This window comes from Budorcas taxicolor, chromosome 11 (genome assembly GCF_023091745.1).
Source record: "Budorcas taxicolor isolate Tak-1 chromosome 11, Takin1.1, whole genome shotgun sequence".
Taxonomy (NCBI): domain Eukaryota; kingdom Metazoa; phylum Chordata; class Mammalia; order Artiodactyla; family Bovidae; genus Budorcas; species Budorcas taxicolor.
In genome coordinates, this window is record NC_068920.1 from 25,802,971 (window position 1) to 25,827,820 (window position 24,850).

The following is a 24,850-nucleotide window of genomic DNA, read 5'->3' on the forward strand; positions in this document are numbered from 1 at the left end:
CCACCCTCACTGAAGTCTCTATTGCTCACCCTACAGGTACCAGCATGGAGAAAGAGATAGCTCTACTACACAGGCAGGTGAACTCTCTTTTATGGCCTCCTGGCTTTCCTTAAGAAGCATTCCATGCAGCAGGTTTCCTAAACCCATCCCATCAGTCTGACTCCCGACAGTCAACAGGAGTCCTCTCCGTGGGATCATTCCACAATCCCCATGGCTCCAGCTCCCAGCTTCCGTGGACACCTGTGGACTTACAACCCTGTCCAAGGTATGAAAGGCTGCAGCATGGCTTGTCTATGTGGTTCTCACTCTGTTCAGACTGTCCCAGATTAGTGAGTTCACTCCCCAACTGCTTCAAATGCCTCCCCCGTCCCAGTGGATGGCCACGGATGCGGGGATCTCTCCCCTGAGCTTCAGCTCCCTCACCCCCTGGTGCAGGCTGGTCGCCTTGGTCTCCTCCTTCTTTCCCCTTCCTCCTTGTCCGTTCTTTCCTTTGTCCTACCGAGTTCTGTATGGATCCGGATATTCCCTCTCAGTACTCAGGGAGTCCCTCCCGTGCTCACCTGGTCTTCTGTGAGAACTGCTGCGTCTCTAGACGTTCTTGATGCATCCGTGGAGAGAGGTAAACCCCACTTCCACCCACCGCTCTGTCATCTTGTCCACCCCCATTTGTGCACGTATTAGAAACAAGTTTCCCTTTATGTTAAGTAACACTGTCACACCACACATGTTTAACTTTTGCTATTTGAAGAGAACACAAGTAAGTTTTATTCCATTCCCCTGTTGAAAGATTCTTGTTTCTATACCAAAGCTACCATGAATAATGCTGCAATGAACATGGGAATACAGATCTCTCTTTGAGACAATGATTTCATTTCCTTTGACTATACATTCAGAAGTGACATAACAGTTCTCTTTTAAATTTCTTGAGGAACTTCCACACTGTGATTCCATGGGAGTTGCACTGGTATACACCCCTACCAATAGTGCATAAGCACTCCTTTTTCTCCTCATCCTCAATAATATTTGTCATTTCTTATATTTTGGTACTAGCCATTCAAATGGTATGAGGTGATATCTATTGTGCTTTTGATGTGCATTTCCTTTGATTATTAGTGATGTTGAGCATCTTGTCATAAACCTCTTGATCATCTACATGTCTTATTTGTGGGAAAGTGTCTATTCTTTAAAGATGTAGCATACATTATGTTTACTATATTCCAATATACAAAACTCAATTGCCGACCTAGATATCAACAATGAGGTATCAGAAAGTGGAATAAACAAAACAATCCCATTTGCTATGCATTAGAAAAAGATAAAACACTTAGAAATAAACTTAAGCAAGGTGTTGAAAGGTGTTATGCAAAACCTTTAAGACATTGATAAGAGAAATTTAAAAAGAGTTAAAGATATGTAGAGATAGGTTGTCAATTCAACGTGATTTTTGAGGTAGAATTTGTATTTCTATAAACTTCCCTCTTATAACTCCTTTGTTGCATCCTCTAGGTTTTAGACCATCACGTTTTGATTGTTCCTCGTTTCTAGGAATGTTTTGATTTCCCTTATTTCTTCAGTAACCTGCTCATGATTTAGAAATGTGTTGCTTAATCTCCATGTGTTCGTGTTCTTTACAGATTTTTTTCCCATATAATCTATCAATTGTAACACTATTTAGTCTCAAGTGTTGTGGTCAGAGAAAATGCTTGATATAATTTCAATTTCCTTAAATTTCTGAGGTTTGATTTGTGACCCAAGATGAGGAAAATGTTCCATGTGCACTTGAGAAGAAAGTATATTTTTCTGCATTTGGATGGAATGTGCTGAGATATCAGTTAGGTCTGTTTGCTCGAATATTTCCCTTTAGGCTTATGTTTCCTTATTAATTTTCTGTTTTGATGATCTGCCCTCTGGTATAGCTGCAGTGAAAACATGCCCTACTATTATTGTGTTACTGTCAATTTCTCCTTTTATGTCAGTTAGTGTTTACATTATGTGTTGAGGTGCTCTATTGTGGGTAAATAATATTTAAAATTGCTATGTCTTTTCTTGGACTGGTCCCTTAATCATTTGTTAGTTTTCTTCTTTATCTCTTATAATAGTTTTCATTTTAAGGTCTATTTTTTCTGATATGAGAATTGCCAATCGGGCTTTCTTTTGATTTCTATTTGCATGGAATATCTGTTTCATCCTCTCACTTTCAGTCTGTATGTGTCTCAAGGACTGAAGTGGGTCTCTTATAGAAAACATATATGTGGGTCTTATTTTTGTATCCATTCAGCCAGTCTGAGTCTTTTGGTAAGAATGGGAGAAGATAACAGCAAATAAAACAACTGATAAAGGATTGCTTTCCAAAATATAAGCAACTCAAACAACTCAGTCATCAAAAGCAAAGGCAAGAGCTGCAAGAATAAACTAGTCGGGCTGCATCAAACTCAATACCTTGTGCAGAGTAGAAGAAGCCATCGTTAAAATGAAAAGACAACCTATGGAATGAAAAAAAATTATTTGCAAATCACATGTTTGGTAAGGGCTTCATATCCAGTATATATAAGAGATTCATGAAACTCAGCAGGAAAAAAAATCAAACAACCAAAATTATTAAATGAGCAAAGGAGAGTAAGTGTTTTGAAAAATCTGAAGAGTGGACTATAGATGACAGACACTGTAATGTTTTCCTTCCAGAACAAAAGCCTGTGTCTTCTTGACATTGCTTTCTTTGTTTTCAATCACCTTTTTGGTGATTGCAGTTCATAGATGCATCCTTCATTCAATAGCAATCACCCTACACCGAGCTATATGTGCTAAGAATAGCCACATTAATTATAAAAAAATAATAATTACATACCTAATCTTGAGACATCTAAAATCCAAGGTGATTTTCAGAATGTTCACTTCATCATTTTCAAGATTCTATTTCAAAATTGGAACTTCTAGTAAGGAAAAGAGTAGGGGACCTCAACAATACATGGATAGAAAGTCATTTAAAACTGGGAGCATTACTGGTTTATAATTTGGGGGAATGTATTATTCCTAATACTATTGTAATTTTATTCCCTTTAATTCTCTGCTATACTAGGTTGATATTGATTTAAAATAGTAATACCAACATAGAGGCACATGGTACTCAAGTTACAGTAGATTGAGAAAGACAAAGCTTATGTGTCAGGAAGTGAAATCACAGAAAATTAGCATGGTATCAAAACAAGGGGAAGCACTGCCTAGAAAGAAAGCAGAGTTCTCTAATTTTTTGGAGACAACACAAACAAGCCAGATGTGAGCCAACCAGCTTAAACTGTGTATCAGAAACTGCACCAGAAGGAAAATGAAGCTCATAAAAATATGCTGATGCTAAATGCCCAAATCCAGACAGTAACAGAATAGGGTAGGGTTTATGTAGATGCTGAAAACTACTCAGAGAGGTAGACATGGAAGCAAATACACTAATGAGCATCAGAGAAATCAAAGCACAAATGGGTCAGAAAAATAAATCGTAAAGGGACCTGAAGTCTGATCAAAAAAATAAGAGAATCATATTAGAAAACCAAAATATAAAAACTTGTGCACATGATAGAACCAGAGAATGGTCAGCAGAGAAAATTTCGGCGTTAGTGACCAGCGAACAGAAGCCTCCAGCATCAGGAACAAACATCCTGGGCAGGACTCACGACTGTGCGCTTCTGGGAACAGGCTCAGTTTCAAAGTATGGGCACTATACTACCTAAAAGCGAATGCTGATAAGGATTATCGCTTGCTATGGCACTGAATCACAGACAGTAGTGTTTGTTAGTTTACTTTTCTCATTCAACTATAAAGTTAATGAATCACTAATCAATGATAATTGACACCATCAGTTTCTAGTCAGACCCTCTTTAGTCTTACAATGGATATCTGAACCTGTTATATAATCCCCAATAACAGTTTTAATAATTGAATTTATTGATGTTTAATTGAAGGGGAATTGCTTTACAATGCTGCACTGTAAATTCATCAACATGAATCAGCCATAGGTATATCTATGTCCCCTTGCTCTTGCACCTCCTTCCCACCATCCTTCCAGTCCCACCCCTTGAAGTTGTGAGAGAAAAATATCGAAGACTTCACAAATTTGTGCATCATCCTTGGGCAGGGGCCATGCTAATCTTCTCAGTATTATTCCCATTTTTTAATATATGTGCTACTACAGCAAACACACGAATAACATTTTAAGAAAAAAAAATTCATATAGTTAGTCATCTAAATGATCAAGTACATTAGGAATTAAGGTGTTCTGCTATATTTACCACCTCTAATAAAATCGAATTTTATAAGGTCCATGTTCCATGAATGAATTAAGCATATATTTATGCATAACACAGCTATACATGCACAGAAATATATGCACACAAATACGTCTATGTTATACAAGCTATTATTCTACTTTCCTGTCACAATAAGCTATTTAGTTGATGAGAGAGATAGTCCCAAATTTCTCCAATTATATGTCTTCCTTTTGAGAACCTCTTCTTTTATTTTTCTTTTTTTTTCAATTTTATTTTAGTTTTTTGCAATCTTTTCTCTCCACACTTTGAACTTATTATGTTGTATTGGGGAACAGCTAATTAACAATATTGTAATAGTTCAGGTGAATGGTGAAGGGACTCAGCTATACATATCTATGTATCCATTCTCCCACAAATTCCCCTCCCATCCAGGCTGCCACATAATTGAACAGAGTTCCATATGCTATACAATACATCCTTGTTGTTATCCATTTTAAATGTAGCAGTGTGCACATGACCATTCCAAACTCCCTAACTATCCCTTCCCCCCAGCAACCATAAGTTCATTTCTTCAGTGTGTGAGTCTCCTTCTGCTTTGCAAGTAAGTTCTTTTGTATCATTTCTTTTTAGATACCACCTGTAAGGAATATTGTATGATATTTCTCCTTCTCTGTCTGACTTAATCTACTCAGCATGACTCTCTAGGTCCATCTATGGACCTACATATGGAACAATGTATGTTGCTGCAATCGGCATTATTTCATTCTTTTCAATGACTGAGTAATATTCTGCTGTGTATATGTACCACATCTTCTTTTTTTGTTGTTTATATGATCTATTTATTAATACTTACCACTTAATAGAGTCATCATTTCCTTCCTGCACCCTTTTTTTTTTTTTTGGCCGTATCAATTTATTTTTAAAAAATTTTAAATATAAATTTATTTATTTTAATTGGAGGCTAATTCTTTTACAATATTGTATTGGTTTTGCCATGTATCAACATGAATCTGCCACAGGTGTACATGTGTTCCCTATCTTGAACACTCCTCTCACCTCCCTCCCTGTACCATCCCTCTGGGTCATCCCAGTGCACCAGCCCCGAGCATCTTACATTGAACCTGGACTGGCAATTCGTTTCACATATGATATTGTACATGCTTCAGTGGCATTCTTCCAAATCATCCCACCCTCTCCCTCTCCCACAGAGTCCAAAATTCCTTTCTATACATCTGTGTCTCTGTTGCTGTCTCACATACAGGGTTATCATTACCATCTTTCTAAATTTCATATATATACGTTAGTATACTGTGTTGGAGTTTTTCTTTCTGGCTTACTTCACTCTGTATAATAGGCTCCAGTTTCATTCACCTCATTAGAACTGATTCCCATGTACTCTTTTTAAAGGCTGAGTAATACTCCATTGTGTATATGTACCACAGCTTTCTTATCCATTCATCTGCTGATGGACATCTAGATTGCTTCCATGTCCTGGCTATTATAAACAGTGCTGCAGTGAACATTGGGGTACACGTGTCTCTTTCAATTCTGGTTTCCTTGGTGTATATGCCCAGCAGTGGGATTGCTGGGTCGTATGGCAGTTCTATTTCCAGTTTTTAAGGAATCTCCACACTGTTCTCCATAGTGACTGTACTAGTTTCCATTCTCACCAGCAGTGTAAGAGGGTTACCTTTTCTCCAGCATTGCTCTCCAGCATTTACTGCTTGTAGACTTTTAGATAGCAGCCATTCTGACTGGAGTGAAATGGTACTTAATTGTGGTTTTGATTTGCATTTCTCTGATAATGAGTAATGTTGAGCATCTTTTCATGTGTTTGTTAGCCATTTGTATGTCTTCTTTGGAGAAATGTCAGTTTAGTTCTTTGGCCCATTTTTTGATTGGGTCATTCATTTTTCTGGAATTGAGCTTCAGGAGATGCTTGTATATTTTTCAGATTAATTCTTTGTCAATTGCTTCATTTGCTATTATTTTCTCCCATTCTGAAGTCTGTCTATTCACTTTGCTTATAGTTTCCTTTGTTGTACAGAAGCTTTTAATTTTGATTAGGTCCCATCAGTTTGTTTTTGCTTTTATTTCCAATATTCTGGGAGGTGGGTCATAGAGGATCCTGCTGTGATGTATGTCGGAGAGTGTTTTGCCTATGTTCTCCCCTAGGAGTTTTATAGTTTCTGGTCTTATGTTTAGATCTTTAATCCATTTTGAGTTTATTTCTGTGTATGGTGTTAGAAATCATATTTTAATCACCTAATTTTAAATAACAATTTTATCCTTAAATACCATTACCTGTTAAACTAATTAAGAGCAGAGAAAACCAAGTAAATGCTGATATCTTATCCTTAATGAAATTACCACTCTTCCGGTAAATAGGAAGAAGAACATGTTCAGACCTCATTCAGGAGGATAAAATTTCTATTTTATCAGTTCTTTTGTCCAAATACAATTCTTGTTCTCTTCAGTCTTAAATTCTGCTTGCTTACAAAGGATGGACAGGAAAAGTAATATTAAAATCATGCTTGCAAGAGACAATGATTTTATGCTTCTATTGGCCAAAGTAGGGCCAGGAATAATTTCTGAAATATTATAATACATCATGGAAACCTGAAGGTCTAGTTCTACTATCAAAGAGGAGATGTTTGGAGATGGTTCAAAAACTAAGCTCCATGGGTTGTCAGGATGTACTCTACCAGACAGGTAAATTTGTTCCCTAAAATGTCAAAGTCAGGAAGAGGCAGGCCTTGTTTGCAGAGCAATAACTTTGTGTTAGTGCTGACCAGGTAATATTCTTGTATTACCATTTGGAGATTTATTTGTCATTTTCTAAAAGAAACAAATGTAATGAGAGGATTTAAGATGCACAAAAGTAGAAGAGCTGTCATGGTGCCTAGAAGAAAGGCTAGCCAGGAGAACCAGGCCCCCACACTGATAGTCAAAGAATTTAACAGTGAGTGTTTTATAGATAGAGCAGAACAAGTGGATAAAACCAATGTTCTAGGGTCGCTTTGTTTTGCAGTCAAAGATAAAATATTTTTGTCTTTAAACAGAGTCATCACAGCTCCCGATGTGGTCCTGGTTACACATATGCAGACCGAGGGCCAACTGGCATGTGTGATGTGACATCAGGAAGTGGACAGATGAGTGTATTGGTGCCCAGTCACCAGCATCTGCTAATAATGGGACCTGGGGAAAATTACTTGCCCTCTCCAAGTCATTGCATCTTCATTAACATAACTTGATGATCATAGTGAAGATTAAGGCTATCTCACAGGGTTACTATGAAGCACAAATTTTAAAATGTTTTAAAGCTTTTGGGAAAGTATCAAAGACATGCATGCGGCTACAAAGGTGAGTTAGCAGATCCAAGGTACTGTACCATTTTCTCTTAGTATTCGTTTTGAACGCAATAGTAGCAATCAGTCAGTAATGTATTTACTCTTACCCCAGCGTGATGGTAAACCACACAGGTCAACTGGATTTTTCTTGTTATTTCAGTGTCTAAAATTCAAGCATTAGTCAATTTAGAGTGAAAAAATTACAAACTCCTTGAGGGCCTCCCTGTCAGAGTCTTCTGCAGAGTCCCAAACTGTCTTAAACTGTCTTAAAAAAAAAAAATGGCTTAAACACTCTGGCTCAGAATTAAGTTCCAGTGTTTGCAGAGCACAGAAGTAGTTCTGGGAACAATTCAAAAATGCAGGGAGTAACTTACTTCTCCACATTCTGCGCCAATATCATCATTCATCTAAATTTACATAGAAGGCGCTCTTTCTTCCCCACACGAGCTACTACAGCACCAACTCCTCCTCAGAGCAACAGGGAAAGAAATGCTTCCCTCCACTGGATGGATTTGATAACCTCAAGTGACTAGATCATCTCATAATGGCTCATGTTTTTATTTAAACGGGGTCCTGCCTGCTCCTGCTGCTGGTCATGTCAAATCTGCTCCTGTGCCAAGGCAACTCATGCCTGTCCTGCTTTCCTGACGTGTTTGACATCCCCCTGGAATCCCTTACAGACCTGTTTCTCAATGCCACCATGCTGTCCCATGACATTTCTGGCCTTTCCTGGATAATGTTCACTGAGTTTGTAAGTACTATGGTGGTGGTGGTTTAGTTGCTAAATCATGTCTTGCTGTTGCAACCCCATGGACTGTAGCCTGCCAGACTCCCAGACGGAACCTTCACATAAGTGACTGAGCTATACTGTGCTTGCAACAAGAAGGCTTCATCAGCCAAACTTCAAATAACACAGTCTCTAGGTCAAAGAAGCCGTCAGCTCATAAGATGTGGAAATCAAAGAAAGGATCCGTTTTGTGAAATCTCAAAGATTCCTAAAAAGTGCAATAACTTTTTCAGTTTCCTTTCATTCATGTTCTTTGTAAATTTCCAAAATAAATGAGTTTGTATTTGTCAGCTAAGAATGCCATAAAAGAATACAATAAACAGAGTGGAATAAACAACAGAAATTTATTTCCTCACAGTTCTGGGGGCTAGAAGTCTCAGATCAGGGTGCCAGCAATGTTAGGTTCTGGTAAGAATTCTTTCTTCCCAGGCTGGCTTCTCCATGTGTCCTCACACAGGGAGGGGCTGGGGAAGAGAGATAGAATAAAAGACACAGAGACACAGAGAAAATTCTCTGATGTTTCGCTTCACGAAGACACTAAACCTATTGGATGAGTGTTCCACCCTAAGAGCTCATTTAACCTTAATGGGCTTCACTGGTGGCTCAGATGGTAAAGAATCTGCCCACAATGTGAGAGACCTGGGTTCTATCCCTTAGTCTGGAAGATTCCCTGGAGAAGGGAATGGCAATCCACTCCAGTATTCTTGGCTGAGAAATCCCATTGACAGATTAGTCTGGTGGGCTATAGTCCATGGGGTCCCAAAACTCAGAACCCTTTTCAAAACAAGGTACTTTGGCAGTTAGGGCTCAAACACATGAATTTGAAGAAAACACATTCAGTCCATAATATTACCTGACATAAAGAACTAAAGTGAAAGAGGAGAGGTAAGAAGTTGCTTAAAGCTCAACGTTTAGAAAACTAAGATCATGGCATTTGGTCCCATCACTTCATAGAAAATAGATGGGGAACAGTGGAAGCAGTGTCAGACTTTATTTTGGGGGGCTCCAAAATCACTGCAGATGGTGATTGCAGCCATGAAATTAAAAGACGTTTACTCCTTGGAAGGATAGTTATGACCAACCTAGATAGCATATTGAAAAGCCAGAGACATTACTTTACCAACAAACGTCCATCTAGTAGTCATGTATGGATATGAGAGTTGGACTGTGAAGAAAGCTGAGTGCCAAAGAATTGATGCTTTTGAACTGTGGTGCTGGAGAAGACTCTTGAGAGTCCCTTGGATTGCAAGGAGATCCAAGGAGTCCATTCTAAATTAGATCAACCCTGGGATTCCTTTGGAAGGACTGATGCTAAAGCTGAAACTCCAATACTTTGGCCACCTCATGCGAAGGGTTGACTCATTGGAAAAGATTCTGATGCTGGGAGGGATTGGGGGCAGTAGGAGATAGGGATGACAGAGGATGAGATGGCTGGTTGGCATCACCGACTTGATGGATGTGAGTGTGAGTGAACTCCGGGAGCTGGTGATGAACAGGGAGGCCTGGCGTGCTGCGATTCATGGGGTCGTAAAGAGTCAGACACAAGTGAGCGATGAACTGAACTGAGCTGAACTGAGGAAACGGAAGCATGTTGATTTTCTGGTCCTTCAGTGTCTCTCTGGGCTTTCTTTTCCAGGCTCAGAATAAAAAGTCAATAAATGAGAACTGCTCTGCAGTGAACTGAGAGGATGGAACATGTCAAACAAAGCTGAATCCTGGTCACAAAAATGAATACTGGTGGTTTTTTTAATGCTACGTTATTGTTTTAAGATTTGCAGTGATAGCTTTAGAGATGCAGTAGAATGGGAGTTTACAATTGGAAACAATTATTCTCTTTCTGATGAAGGTATTTGGAAGTTGTATGTTAATTCTTTTAGGTCAATCAATGAGCACACAGTAGAGCAGACAGCTAATAAAATGCAGTGATAAATGTTTTTATTAAATTGATGTATTTTTTTTAACTCACTAGTTTTCGTTTCATCTTCCATTTTTGACTACCCATTTTTTTCTAAATCTTCCATGTAATCTCTTTAAATGTTCATAAGTTTCACTAAAGATTAGTTTTTCTCTATTAACATGTTATCTAGATTTTTCTACTCTTATTATTCTCAGTCCATTGCTTAGTATTTCCTATAACTCTATGCAAGTTTTTCTGCCATACCATTTTGTCTCCATAAATAACATTGCATTCTGCACTTGGGATGAACACTAAGCTTTTTCGTGTATGGATTCAGAGATAAGTGAAAGTCATAACTCTATAACTCCTTATAAGGGAATATATTGGCTCAAATTCACGGTAAACAAGAGATTAAATGGTTAAATATGGGTGCATGCATGCATTCTAAGTCACTTCAGTTGTGTCCAACTCTTTGCAATCCTACGGACTGTAGCCCAACAGGCTCCTCTGTCCTGTGGACTGGCCAGGCAAGAATTCTGGAGTATGCTGCTGTACCCTCTTGCCAGTGATGCTCCTCACTTAGGGATCAAACCTGAGTCTTCGTATATGTCCTGCATTGGCAGGAATGCTCTTTACCACTACCATCACCTGGGAAGCATCAAATATTGGTACATATGTACTATATTTGGTTCAAACACAAAAAAATAAAATATATATATATACATATATAAAATAATATAACAGAGAAGGGAAAAGTTTAAACTTAGAAAAGTTAGATGTTAAGTCAATTTTATAGAGACAATGTATAGAAAAAATAGGAAGGGAATACTTTCAAATATTGTGATGCCCCCCAATAAAAAATTATACATCTATCAACATGTACTGAATGCCCAACAACTGTAACTGTCTGATCACTTTCAGGATGAACAGTATGCCCAGGGTAAACTGTACTATATCAATGCCTCCAACAACTGCCACACCAATTCCCTCCATACCCCTGAAGATAAAGAACACATCCAATGCATGCACGTGAGTCTTTTACCTGTTTTTTTTTTTTTTACCAGATCATATGAGACAGTATGTAGGTTACCAGGCTTCAGATTATTAGAGGTAATGGTAAGTGTACATGCAGGAAAAGATGGAAGTCTATAAGCAATTGCAGAGAAATTATATTATGCAGTTGCTGAAGCATTGGTGAAATCAAGGGATGACTAAAGATCTTTGAAGCAACATAAATAACAGATCTATAAATTGTCCATGCAGACAAGTTTAGTTCAACCAACACGTTAGACACAGGATTGCAGCTATTATACTGTATGAAAATAGGAAATGAATGGGGATGTCCATCTGTGAAATAAAAGATGCAAAATTCATGAATATGTAAGAAACACACCCCAGTTTTTGTTACTCCCTTTTACTAGTGACTCCTATGTGGAAGTCCTCTACTGTACCACTTGAGCCATTTTGTCTGCCTGATTCTGGTTCTAGAGGAGCTAAAAAGCCTCTTGATGAAAGTGAAAGAGGAGAGTGAAAAAGTTGGCTTAAAGCTCAACATTCAGAAAACTAAGATCATGGCATCTGGTCCCATCATTTCATGATGGGGAAACAGTAGAAACAGTGTCAGACTTTATTTTGGGGGGCTCCAAAATCACTGCAGATGGTGACTGCAGCCATGAAATTAAAAGACACTTACTCTTTGGAAGGAAAGATATGACCAATCTGATAGCATATTCAAAAGCAGAGACATTACTTTGCCAACAAAGGTCCAGGTAGTCAAGGCTATGGTTTTTCCAGTGGTCATGTATGCATGTGAGATTTGGACTGCAAAGAAAGCTGAGCACAGAAGAATTGATGCTTTTGAACTGTGGTGTTGGAGAAGACATTTGAGAGTCCCTTGGACTGCAAGGAGATCCAACCAGTCCATTCTAAAGGAGATCAGTCCTGGGTGTTCATTGGAAGGACTGATGCTAAAGCTGAAATTCCAATATTTTGGCCACCTCATGAGAAGAGTTGACTCATTGGAAAAGCCTCTGATGGTGAGAGGTATTGAGGGCAGGAGAAGGGGACAACATAGGATAAAATGGCTGGATGACATCACTGACTCGATGGATAGTTTGTGTAAACTGTGGGAATTGGTGATAATTAGGGAGGCCTGGCATGCTGAGATTCATGGGGTCATAAAGAGTTGGACATGACTGAGCAAATGAGCTGAACTGAACTGAAGAGATCATAAAAGTTCTCATTGCAAGAAGAGAATTGTAAATATTTTTAGTGAAGATGTTCACCAGACTTAATGTGGTGATTATTTTGCAATATATTTCAGATAATTACTTTGTACACCTGAAACCAAAATAATATTATATGTTAATATTATCTATGTATAATGATACCTGAAACTGAATAGCATATTTGTCAATGTGACCTATGTATGATGTCATATAATCATTATGTTATATACATGACATATATGCATACCTTCAGGTAAGTTCAGTCACTCAGTCATATCCACTCTTTGAGACCTCATGGACTACAGCACATCAGGCTCCCGTGTCCTCCACCATCTCCTAGAGCTTGCTCAAACTCATGCCCATCAAGTCAGTGATGTCATCCACCACCTCATCCTCTGCCATCTCCTTCTCCTCCTGCCTTCAATCTTTCGCAGCATCAGGGTCTTTTCCAATGTGTCAATTCTTTGCATCAGGTGGCCAAAGTATTGGAGCTTCAGCTTCAGTATCAGTCCTTTCAATGAATATTCAGGGCTGATTTCCTTTAATATTGACCAGTTACTTAGTATTGGGCTTCTGTTTCAGACAAGATGGCCTTGATTTCTTTGTGTCCACTACTTTGTTTGTTCTGGAAATAAGAAGAGACCATTAAAAGAGACCTTGTATATTTGACAAGAAGAAGGTGAACTAGATGAGGGCCTGAAGAGTGGAATAGCAACGCAGCAGCACCTAAGAGAAGACAAGCCAGGCCCAGCATTCCTGACCTCCAACCTAGCATCAGAAGGCAGCCTGAGTAGGGCCGTTCTTCCCAAGGAATAAATGTGAAGAAACACCAGGTGGTGCTTTAGTTGCAAAGCTGTGCCTGACTCTTTAGGATCCTATGGACTGTAGCCCACCAGGTTCCTCTGTCCATTGAATTCTCCAGGCAAGAATACAGATTCCCATGTCCTCCTCCAGAGGATCTTCCCAACTCAGGGATTGATCCGAGTCTTTACAAGGCAAGTGGATTCCTTACTGTCTGAGGCATCAGGAAAGCCCAAGAAACTCAATAATCACATGGATATTTGGAAAATAAAAGGGTAAAAACAGATGTTAATATTTGATAAAGTAGACTTTAGAGCAAAGAAAATATCTAGGAACAAAGGAATACAAGGACTTTACATAAGTGAAAAAGAGTCAGTTCAGCAGGAATCCATAATAATCCTAAATATGTATACACCAAACAACATAACTTCAAAATACTTGAACCAAAAATAAATACATCATCTGAATACTCCTATAAACTTTAATGAGATTGAAATTGTGACATAAAACTTTGAAAAAGAAATCATCAATTCAAGATAGTTTGACCAGAGAATTCTAAAAAATATTAAAAAAATTAAGATCATTTTGATATACTTTTTTTTAAGAAAATGAAAGAGTGAGAAACCATTCCCAACTAATGAGATGGGGCCAATATTGATCTACATCAAAATCAGACAAAGGCAGTACAAAAGAAATTTCAGACTAACGTCTCTCACAAATTTGGAATTAAAAGTTTCCACTCTCACACGTACAAATCAAGCAAATGAATTCAAAAATGCATAAAAATATCTCTTGATAGTTTCTGGTCCCTTCCTAAGTCTGTTCACATTACCTATCTCTTCAAAGGGTTTAAGTGAATCAAGGATACAGTCAGTTCAGTTCAATTCAGTTCAATTCAGTCACTCAGTCGTGTTCGACTCTTTGCGACCCCATGAATTGCAGCACGCCAGGCCTCCCTGTTTATCACCACCTCCTGGAGTTCACTCAGACTCACGTCCATCAAGTCCGTGATGTCATCCAGCCATCTCATCCTCAGTTGTCTCCTTCTCCTCCTGTCCCCAATCCCTCCCAGCATCAGATTTTTTCCAGAGTCAACTCTTCTCATGAGGTGGCCAAAGTACTGGAGTTTCAGCATTAGCATCATTCCTTCCAAAGAAATCCCAGGGTTGATCTTCTTCAGAATGGACTGTTTGGGTCTCCTTGCAGTCCAAGCGACTCTCAACAGTCTTCTCCAACACCACAGTTCAAAAGCATCAATTCTTCGGCACTCAGCCTTCTTCACAGTCCAACTCTCACATCCATACATGACCACAGGAAAAACCATAGCCTTGACTAGATGGATGTTTGTTGGCAAAGTAATGTCCCTGCTTTTGAATATACTATCTAGGTTGGTCATAACTTTTCTTCCAAAGAGTAAGTGTCTTTTAATTTCATGGCTGCAGTCACCATCTGAAGTGATTCTGGAGCCCAAAAATATAGTCTTACACTGTTTCCACTGTTTTCCCATCTATTTCCCATGAAGTGATGGGACTGGATGCCATGATCTTCATTTTCTGAATGTTGAGCTTTAGGCCAACTTTTTCGCTCTCCTCTTTCACTTTCATCAAGAGGCTTTTTAGTTCCTCTTCACTTTCTGCCATAAGGGTGGTGTCATCTGCATATCTGAGGTTATTGATATTTCTCCCGGCAATCTTGATTCCAGCTTGTGTTTCTTCCAGTCCAGCATTTCTCATGATGTACTCTGCATAGAAGTTAAATAAGCAGGGTGACAATATACAGCCTTAACGTACTCCTTTTCCTATTTGGAACCAGTCTGTTGTTCCATGTGCAGTTCTAACTGTTGCTTCCTGACCTGCATACAGATTTCTCAAGAGGCAGGTCAGGTGGTCTGGTATTCCCATCTCTTTCAGAATTTTCCACAGTTTATTGTGATCCACACAGTCAAAGGCTTTGGCATCGTCAATAAAGCAGAAATAGATGTTTGTCTAGAACTCTCTTGCTTTTTCCATGATCCAGCGGATGTTGGCAATTTGATCTCTGTTTCCTCTGCCTTTTCTAAAACCAGCTTGAACGTCAGGGAGTTCACGGTTCACGTATTGCTGAAGCCTGGCTTGGAGAATTTTGAGCATTACTTTACTAGCCTGTGAAATGAGTGCAACTGTGCGGTAGTTTGAGCATTCTTTGGCATTGCCTTCCTTTGGAATTGGAATGAAAACTGACCCCAGTAATAATATTTTGATACCAGAAATACAGTGACAAATGCTCAAGTCTAGGTCAAATCAGAAACTGACTTCTCCCATTAAAGTTAATCCTACCCAGGCAACCTAAATGTCTAGCAAAATTAACCACAACTAGAATCATAAGAGAAAGAAAACATAGCTACTATATAGAAATGGTGGTTGTGTTTGATATCCTTTATATGCCCCTCAGGAACCATGTTGATCATTTTCTATTATATTATGAACCTTTGGAGGCTGAGAAGACCAGGCTTTATCCCTCTAGCTCTCCTTGAAACTGACTTCTACTTGAGTTTGGCAAGGGGTAGACAAAAGAGATTGGTGAGTCAGTGGAGAAAGATATCAGTGGATTGATTCTTTCCTCTGACTCCTTTCTTGCTGGGAAGTGGCCAAGTTTCTCCACTGAAGCCCAGAGCTCTGGTCAGAGGCCCTCGCTTTTAGCTGCCGCTTGTACAAGGCTCTTTAGAGGCTGCAATATCCATTCTCTTTCTTTGCCCTGTTGGCCTATAAGTGTTCGTACATCCATGTTCTTGCCTGTCTTAAAGAGTTTCTCTTTTCCTTTTAAGCTATCCTTAGCTCTGATATGGCTTCCAAATCTTTAAAGTTCATTGTATGTTAGTCGCTCAGGCATGTCTGACATTTTGTGATCCCCAGGGACTGTAGCTTACAAGGCTTCACTGTCCAAAGGATCCTTTAGACAAGATTGCTAGAGTGGGTAACCATTCCCTTCTGCATGAATCTTCCCTACCCCAGGGGTGCAACCCAGGTCTCCCACATTGCAGGCAGATTCTCTACCATCTGAGCCACCAGGGAAGCCAGTTTCCTTTATTTTCCTTACCTGTGTAAATCCTCTTGATTTCTGACAATGATAGGGATGGCTATGGAGCTGCTAGATAAAGATGGTCCCTCAAAGATCTAATGCTAAACTGCTTACAACTGGAGGGAGGCATCTTTTCTCCTGACTCCAAAATCATAAATATAAGAACATGTCAGAGGTCATAAATAAAATAAATGCTGAGAAATCAATGATTTAAGAATGAATTTAGTCAGAGTCCACAAACTTTAAGCTGTAAGGTGATGAATAAGGTCTGAGGATCTAATGTGTAACATGATGACTATGGTTTGTAATGTGTTATTGACATTTGTGGGGCTTCCCAGGTGGTGTTAGTGGTAAAGACCCCTCCTACCAGTGCAGGATGCATAAGAGACATGTGTTGAATCTTTGGGTCAGGAAGATCCCCTGGAGGAAGGCATGGCAACCCACTCTAGTATTCTTCCCTGGAGAATCCCCATGGACAGAGGAGCCTGGCAGGCTATATAGTCCATGGAGTCTCAAAGAGTTGGACATGATTGAAGTCAGTTAGCATACATGTAAGAGAGTTAAACTTAAAAGTTCTCACCAAAAAGATCTTGAAAGGTAAATATGTGTGGTGATATAATAGATATGTTAATTAAACCAATGAAGAAATCCATTAATCATGTATACCTATTTATATTATAATGTATACTTTAAATATCTTCCCATTTTACCTGGAAATCATAGATGAAAAAAACTGAAAAAAGAAAAAAAAACTAGAATTTCAATACTTTTTATATCATATTATAGATATTTCAGCCATTACTCTTGGTATGTAAAAGGATTTTTTTAATTCAAGATAATAACCAATGGGATTCCCTTGATATTCAGGAAAGGAGGAAACCTTGGAAATTATCTAGAAAATCCTCTCATATTAAGGATATATAAGGAAATCCAAGAGTGATTAAGTCACTTATCAAAACTTATAAAACTTGATGCAAAAGTAGCAATAGAAACCAGGTTTCCTAGGTTTAAGTGAATCTTTACCAAATTACCTGGCAAATGGAAATATCTCCTATGCTCTACAAAACTTGATTCTTATCTCTTTCACAACTGATCATGAAAGTGAAAGTGAAAGTGAAGTCACTCAGTCATGTCCAACTCTTTGCGACCCCATGGACTGTAGCTTACCAAGCTCCTCTGTCCATGGGATTTTCCAGGCAATAGTACTGGAGTGGATTGCCATTTCCTTCTCCAGAGGATCTTCCCGACCCAGGGATCGAACCCAGCTCTCCCACATTGTAGACAGACGCTTTACTGTCTGAGCCAGGAGGGATCATATTCCACCTTGTATTGATTGTCCAGTTAGCCTAAGATTTGCCAAGTAAATTGAATTCCTTGAAGGTTCAATCCTGGCATGTCTGTTCTTCTCACTCTATATTCTCATGTATGGCTAACTCTTTACAAATGCCATTCTTTCTCCCTGGAGGACCCTTCATCTTTTACCTCATGACTTCTCTGACATTTTCAGACCTCAGAAAGAAACCACTTCCCCAAAGCAACCATTCCTGACTCTGACACAGCTCAGGGCTCCCTGTTATGTGGACATATGGCATTCTGTGCTTTTCCCTCTTGACACATGCCCCAATTGTGGTGCAACATTTAACTTTGAAATTTACCTCTTTCTGTTTTTCTATTAAAATTTAAGTCCTAATACACAAAGTCCACATGTGTGCTCTTCACCGCTGTCCATTATTTGTATCCAACAGGCCTTCGTTATGTTTGTTCAATGAAACACATTTATTTGTGCAGAGTAAAATTCCTTTGAATTATTGATGCTGCTCTAACAGCATACAGTGAGCTAAAACCATGGAGGACTCCTCTCCCTACTCAAACCCTCATACCCTGATTATTTGGACATAATTACAGAACTAGAACTGCAGGGCCTCCATTGTGGCTCAGCTGGTGAAATATCTGCCTGCAATGTGGGAGGCCTGGGTTTGATCCCTGGGTTGGGAAGAGTCCCTGGAGAAGGGAAGGGCTGCCCACTCCAGTTTTCTGGCCTGGAAAATTCCATGGACTGTATAGTCCATGGGGTCACAGAGATTTGGACATGTCAGCAACTTTTACTTTCACAAAACTGTTGATGCATTTGTTTTAATCATCACCTTATTAGATAGAAACCACTAGATTTGCAGTCTGTTATTCCATATACACTAGCCCTGGCCGTTCATGTCCTAAGATAATGTGATAATCCAGTTATGGACTAAAAGGCTGAACAGGTCAGAACTAGAGACAGTGCTCTGAACCTGCCGCTTGAGTCTACTATTTACCGTAGGATTCTCAACTTCACTAGAGGAGTTCAGTTTCTTAACTGTGCTCTCTGATGATGACAGATAAAAATACTTTAAGGTGAGCCTACAAATCAAATATTGTTACATTGTACTCAAGCACCTAATCTCTCTTGGAAGGTACAAAAGAAATTTACCTCCTTGATGCATTGTTACCTACTTTTCCCAGATGAAGGTACCATCTTCTTCCTATGGCTTCCTAATTTCATTCTCACAATTTTTATCTCAGTGACCCCATTCTGACCTATATTATAACACCAATTACAACACCTTTATTATAACACCTATATTACAACACCAATTCCCACTCCTTTAATTTAGTTCCATTGGGTCCACACGGTTACGCCAACTGCCCTGAAGTTACTATTTATTAAGTATCAAACATGGCTGAAACGGGCCAGCCATTTGTTCTTTCTGAAGTAAATATTATAATAAAAGCAAATATCCAACCTCTGGTATTTTGCATAAACTGACAACTGAGCAAAATCTTAACTGCTATTCCAGATAAAAGTTCCTTTTGTGTGGATATTTTCTTTTAGAGAGAACTTGCCTTCTAGATAGCATTCAGGTAAATGGAAACTGGACTGATACGTTAGCTGGAAAAAACCCACTGTTGCAGGAAAAAAAAGGTAGACAAATCGCGAATCTTCTGTATACTTCAAGACCTATTTTATTAGAAGCTGGCAGCTCAGATTGTAAAGAGAGTCCCCCTGCATACAAGAGACCTGGGTTCCATCCCTGGTCAGGAAGATCCCTGGAAGAGGCCATGTCAAACCACTCCAGTATTCTTGCTGAGAGAATCCCCATGGACAGAGGAGCCTGGCGTGCTGCAGTCCAAGGGGTCCATCAGTCCAAGGCGGACATAAGTGTTTGACATGACTGAGTAACTATGCATAGCAAACTTCCTACGGTGACATCCTGACATTTAGAAACAGTTTCTCTCACTAGTGTGCTTAACTACAACTCCTGCTTTTCAGTGGAAGATCAAAGATAAAGGTAATATTCCATAACAGTCAAGTAATTATTTCTATCAAGGTATTTTCTGAAATCTAAGCTAGAGAAATACACTGTGGGATAGAGCAGATAATGAGAAGTGTAAGAGATCCAAACAGGGAAGCTGCACAACCAAGTGATGATTTATTTTTTGGGAAAAAGAATAAAACCTCAGTTTGGAATCATGTTTTATACAGAGATTTGCATACTCTTTGGAAATGTAAAGGATTGTCTACTCTAATTTTCCTTTTCTAGTTGAGAAAACCAAGCCCTAGACAATTGAAGTTAAGTTTTCCAAGTCAAAGAGCATTTAAGTTAGGTTTCTGATGAGAGTGCAGTGACGGGCTTTAGGGTCCAGTTGATACATCTTTAGGCTGACGGGCTGGTGATTGGGGTACCAGTAATGGTGCTGTCTTCAGGCTGAATTGCTTTTATTTTGGGAAACCTCTTTCTTTGCTCTTAACACCCTCAACTGATCACATAAAATCCACAGTCTATTGGTTTAAATGTTAATTACATCTAAGAAAATACGTACCCAGGTGAGCATGTCAAAGCATGTACAATTTGAAAGAAATGTACAGTTCTATGGAATATGTCACCATGTGCCTCCGAAATTGAATATCTATGCTACCTGTTCCACATTTATGACCTTGGAAGGGAAAACAAGATTGAGAGTTTATTTCTTTCCCCCATTTAATCACAGTCAGTGTTTTAGTGCATGCAGGCTGCTGTTACAGAGTGCCAGAGGCTGGATGGTTTATAAACCATATTATTAATAAAGTTCTGGAGGCTAGAAGTCCAAGATCAGGGTGCCAGCATGGTTGCATGAGTGAGGGCCTCTTTCAGGACATATCACTAAATAGAAGGGATGAGCAAGTATTTCAGGCCTCTTTCACAAGAGCCCTAATCCCATTCATGTGGGCTCTGCCTCATGACCTAATTATTTTCCAATGGTCCCACTTCCTAAAATCAATACTGTGGGGATTAGGTTTTCAACATATGACTTTTGGGAGACCACAAGCATTTAGACCATGGCACCCAATGAGGAGACTGACTTGTCTAAGCTAACCCAATTCCTCATCCATACGGAATGCTCTGTGGTGCTGATAGGAAGCCAAGGACTAAGGAAGCTGAATCAGGACGAGCAGCCCCAGGTGGAGGGTCTCAGATGGCAAACTCCTTGATGGATTTCAACAATATAAGAGTGTTTCCAAGGTCTTCCTTGGTTATCAGTCATTGAGCAATCCCCGCCCCTCTTATACATGTTCCTATTTCAAATATGAATTTATTACTGAGATCTTAGACAAAGTACCTGTTGACCAACATGGAAACATCATGCCTATGCATATGAAGAAAAGGGCCTTTGACAGATACAAATTTCAGTGTGGAAAGTCCTTAAGACTTTATTCACTTCAGATAGCAGTTACAAGTTTGGGGATCTCCCAAGACCATTTTGGGGTTCCATAATCAGCTAGGACTCCAAGAGCTCTCTGAAAGCTGTTATACATGTGGTTATGGTTTATTCCAGATCTTTGATTTATTTTTAATTCATTTTTTATTTTTAGTTCAGTATAATTTATTTGCAATGCTATAAATGGCAGTTTTTGTTGAACAGTGAATAAGTTATACATATACGTATATATACTCTTATTTAGATTCTTTTCTCATGGAGCACATACGGGTTCCAAATAGGAAAAGGAGTACGTCAAGGCTGTATATTGTCACTCTGCTTATTTAACTCATATGCAGAGTACATCATGAGAAACACTGGGCTGGATGAAGCACAAGCTGGAATCAGGATAGCTGGGAGAAATATCAATAACCACATATATGCAGATGACACTACCCATATGGCAGAAAGTAAAGAAGAATTAAAGAGCGTCTTGATGAAAATGAAAGAGGAGAGGGAAAAGTTGGCTTAAAGCTCAACATTCAAAAAACTAAGATCATGGCATCCAGTCCCATCACTTCATGGCAAATAGATGGTGAAACTGGAAACAGTGTTTGACTTTACTTTGGGGGGCTCCAAAATCACTGCAGATGGTGATTGCAGCTATGAAATTAAAAGACGCTTACTCCTTGGAAGGAAAGTTATGACCAACAGAGACAGCATATGAAAAAGCAGAGACATTACTTTGTCAACAAAGGTGTGTCTAGCCAAGGCTAAGGTTTTTTCAGTAGTCAGGTGTGGATGTGAGAGTTGGACTATAAGGAAAGCTGAGCACTGAAAAATTGATGCTTTTGAACTATGGTGTTGGAGAAGACTCTTGAGAGTCCCTTGGACTGCCAGAGTATCCAACCAGTCCATTCTAAAGGAGATCAGCCCTAGGTGTTCTTTGGAAGAACTGATGCTAAAGCTGAAACTCCAATACTTTGCCCACCTCATGCAAAGAGTTGACCCATTGGAAAAGACTCTGATACTGGGAGGGATTAGGGTCAGGAGGAGAAGGGTACAACAGAGGATGAGATGGCTGGATGGCATCACTGACTTGATGGACGTTAGTCTGAGTGAACTCTGGGAGTTGGTGATGGACAGGGAGGCCTGGCATGTGGCAATTCATGGGCCACAAAGAGTCAGACACAACTGAGTGACTGAACCTAACTGAACTGATGGGACTAGATGACATGATCTTAGCTTTTTTGATATTGAATTTTATGCCTGCTTTTTCATTCTCCTCTTCCACCCTCATTGGAGGCTCTTCAGTTCCTCTATCTTTCTACCATTAGAGTTGTATCACTCACATATCTGAGGTTGCTGATATTTCTCCCAGAAATCTTGATTGCACCTTTAATGACTCCTCCCATCCTGCAATTCACATGACATGCTCTGCATATATGTTAAATCAGCAGGGTGACAATATTTAGCCTTGAAGGACTCCTTCGCTAATTTTGAACCAGTTTATTGTTCCTTCTCTGCTTCTAACTGTTGCTCTTTGAACTGCATACAGGGTCTCATAAGATGTGTAAGGCTGGTATGCCCATCTCCTTAAGTATTTTCCACTTTGTTGTGATCCACACATTTTGCTGAGGTCAATGAAGCAGATGTTTTTTCTGGAATTGCCTTGCTTTCTCTGTGTTCCAGCAAATGTTGCCAATTTGATCTCTGGTTCATCTACTTTTTCTAAACTCAGGTTGAACATCTGGAAGTTCTAGGTTTACATAAGGCTGAAGCCTAGACTGGAGGATTTTGAGCATAACCTTACTAGCACTGGAGATGATTGCAACCGTTCAGTGGCTTGAACATTCTTTAGTACTGCCTTTCTTGGGAATTGGGAGAAGGTTGACCTCTTCCCGTCCTCTGGCCACTGCTGGCTTTTCCAAATTTTCTGACACTTTGAGTGGAGCCCTATTAGCATCATCTTTTAAGGTTTTAAATAGCTTTGCTGGATTCCTTCACTTCCAATAGCTTTATGGCAGCAGTGCTTCTTAAGACCCACTTGACTTCACATTCTAGATGTCTGGCTCAGAGTGAGAAAACTACACCATTGTGATTATCTGGGTCATTAAGATTTTTTTTTTTTTTTTGGTATAGTTCTTCTGTGTACTTTTCCTATCTCTATTGATCTGTTCTGCTTTATTAAATCTCAAAATACCAAAGAGTCAAAGTGATCTTGAGAAAGAAGAACAAAGTTTGAGACCAATGTTGCTGACTTCAAATATATTAGAAAGCTATAGTAATCAAAACAGAATGATTTGCTTCTGGCTCAAAAATAGATATATAGATCAACAGAGCAGAACAACAAAGCCAGAAAAAAAGCACACCATATATTGTTGGTTAGCTTATGAAAAAGGAGCCAAGAATATCCAGTGGGGAAAGGACAAACTTTTCAAAATGGCACTGGGAAAATTGGAGAGTTCTATGAAAAAATGAAACTAAATGAAACTGTACCTGTACAGTTTCAAAATTGATACAAAAATATCAATTAAAAAGGGATTAAAAAGTTGAACATAAAGACTAGAGTGATTAAACCCCTAGAAGAAGACATTGAGGTAATCTTCTTGCCATCAGTTTTGCAACAAGGTTTTGGGTTTCACACCAAAAGCAAAGGCAACAACTGCCAAAACAACAAGTGGAACCACATCAAACTCCAAAGAAAGGAACACCAACAAAATCAAATGGCAATTTATAGATTGTCAGAAGATATTTCCAAATCATATATTTGATAAAGGCTTAATATCCAAAAATACATGAGACATACAACTTAAGATCAAAACCCCCCAAATAATCCAAATTTTTAATGGAGTGTAAGAAAAGTAGGAGTCTCAATATATGTGAATATTAGACTGTAGATGAGAGACACAGCAAGGTTTTCCTTCTAGAACAGTAAAAGCTTGTGCCTTCCTGGCATTACTTTCTTCATCTTCACTCACTTATTTGACAATTACAGTTCAACATGTACATTCTTCAGTCAATAGCAATCACCCCACAGTGAGCTATAGTATGTACTAAGAACAGCTCCACCGGGGCAGAAAATATCCTAATATTTGCATCCTTACTAATGAAGCATATTAGGGAAGGTAACTTCCGGAGCTTATTACTCCATTGTTCTCTATATTTCATTTCAAAATAGAGCTACCTACTAAGGAAAATGAGTTAAGAGACCTCAATAATGTACAGATAGAAAATCAGTTTTAAATGGGAGAATTAATGGATTATAATTTGGGGGTAATTTATTACTACTTTTGTAACTGTAGTCCTTTTGGATTTCTACTGCATGCATTAATAATTTGTTATAAATATTAATATCAACACAAGGACCCATACTACTAAAGTTATAGTGAATAGAGAAAGACATAGAATATGTTACAGAAGAGGTGAAAGTATGGGGAGTCAGCAATGATAGTAAAGCAAAGGGCAGTATTGCCTTGAGAGGAAGGAAGGTTCTCAAAGTTTCTTGAAACACCAAGATCTAGCCAGATGTGAGGAATTAGCTTAATTTGTAATCCAGAAACTCTACCAGAAGAAATTTAAGTTCATAAAAATATTACGATGCTAAAACCCAAAATGTAGACAGAGAATAGGGTAGGGTCAGGTATATAGACATTCAAAATTCTCCGTTGCTTAGTGCATCAGGCTCTCAAAGACCACCCTCACTGAAGTCTTTTGCTGTTGCTCAACTTGCAGGTACCAGCATGGAGAAAGAGATAGCA

The 24,850-nt window shown here is 39.0% G+C and overlaps 1 protein-coding gene and 1 non-coding gene across 2 annotated transcripts; one reads left to right on the forward strand and one right to left on the reverse strand.

The window, feature by feature from the left end:
- Positions 1-210: 210 nt before the first annotated feature.
- Positions 211-17,991, forward strand: LOC128055513 (chorionic somatomammotropin hormone 2-like). Its single transcript, XM_052648110.1, has 4 exons — positions 211-263; positions 8,177-8,360; positions 11,215-11,322; positions 17,887-17,991. The coding sequence occupies exons 1-4, from the start codon at positions 211-213 to the stop codon at positions 17,989-17,991; spliced, it is 450 nt and encodes a 149-aa protein (XP_052504070.1).
- Positions 4,082-4,192, reverse strand: LOC128057015 (U6 spliceosomal RNA). Its single transcript, XR_008200213.1, has one exon. It is a non-coding gene; the product is annotated as a U6 spliceosomal RNA (small nuclear RNA).
- Positions 17,992-24,850: the final 6,859 nt, after the last annotated feature.

Bases quoted from the DNA above. Each gene is read 5' to 3' on its own strand.
- LOC128055513 (XM_052648110.1), top strand. From the start codon at position 211: ATGGCTCCAGCTCCCAGCTTCCGTGGACACCTGTGGACTTACAACCCT. The intron at 8,361-11,214 runs GTAAGTACTATG...GATCACTTTCAG, and splicing joins GGATAATGTTCACTGAGTTT to GATGAACAGTATGCCCAGGG. The intron at 11,323-17,886 runs GTGAGTCTTTTA...TGACATTTTCAG, and splicing joins AACACATCCAATGCATGCAC to ACCTCAGAAAGAAACCACTT.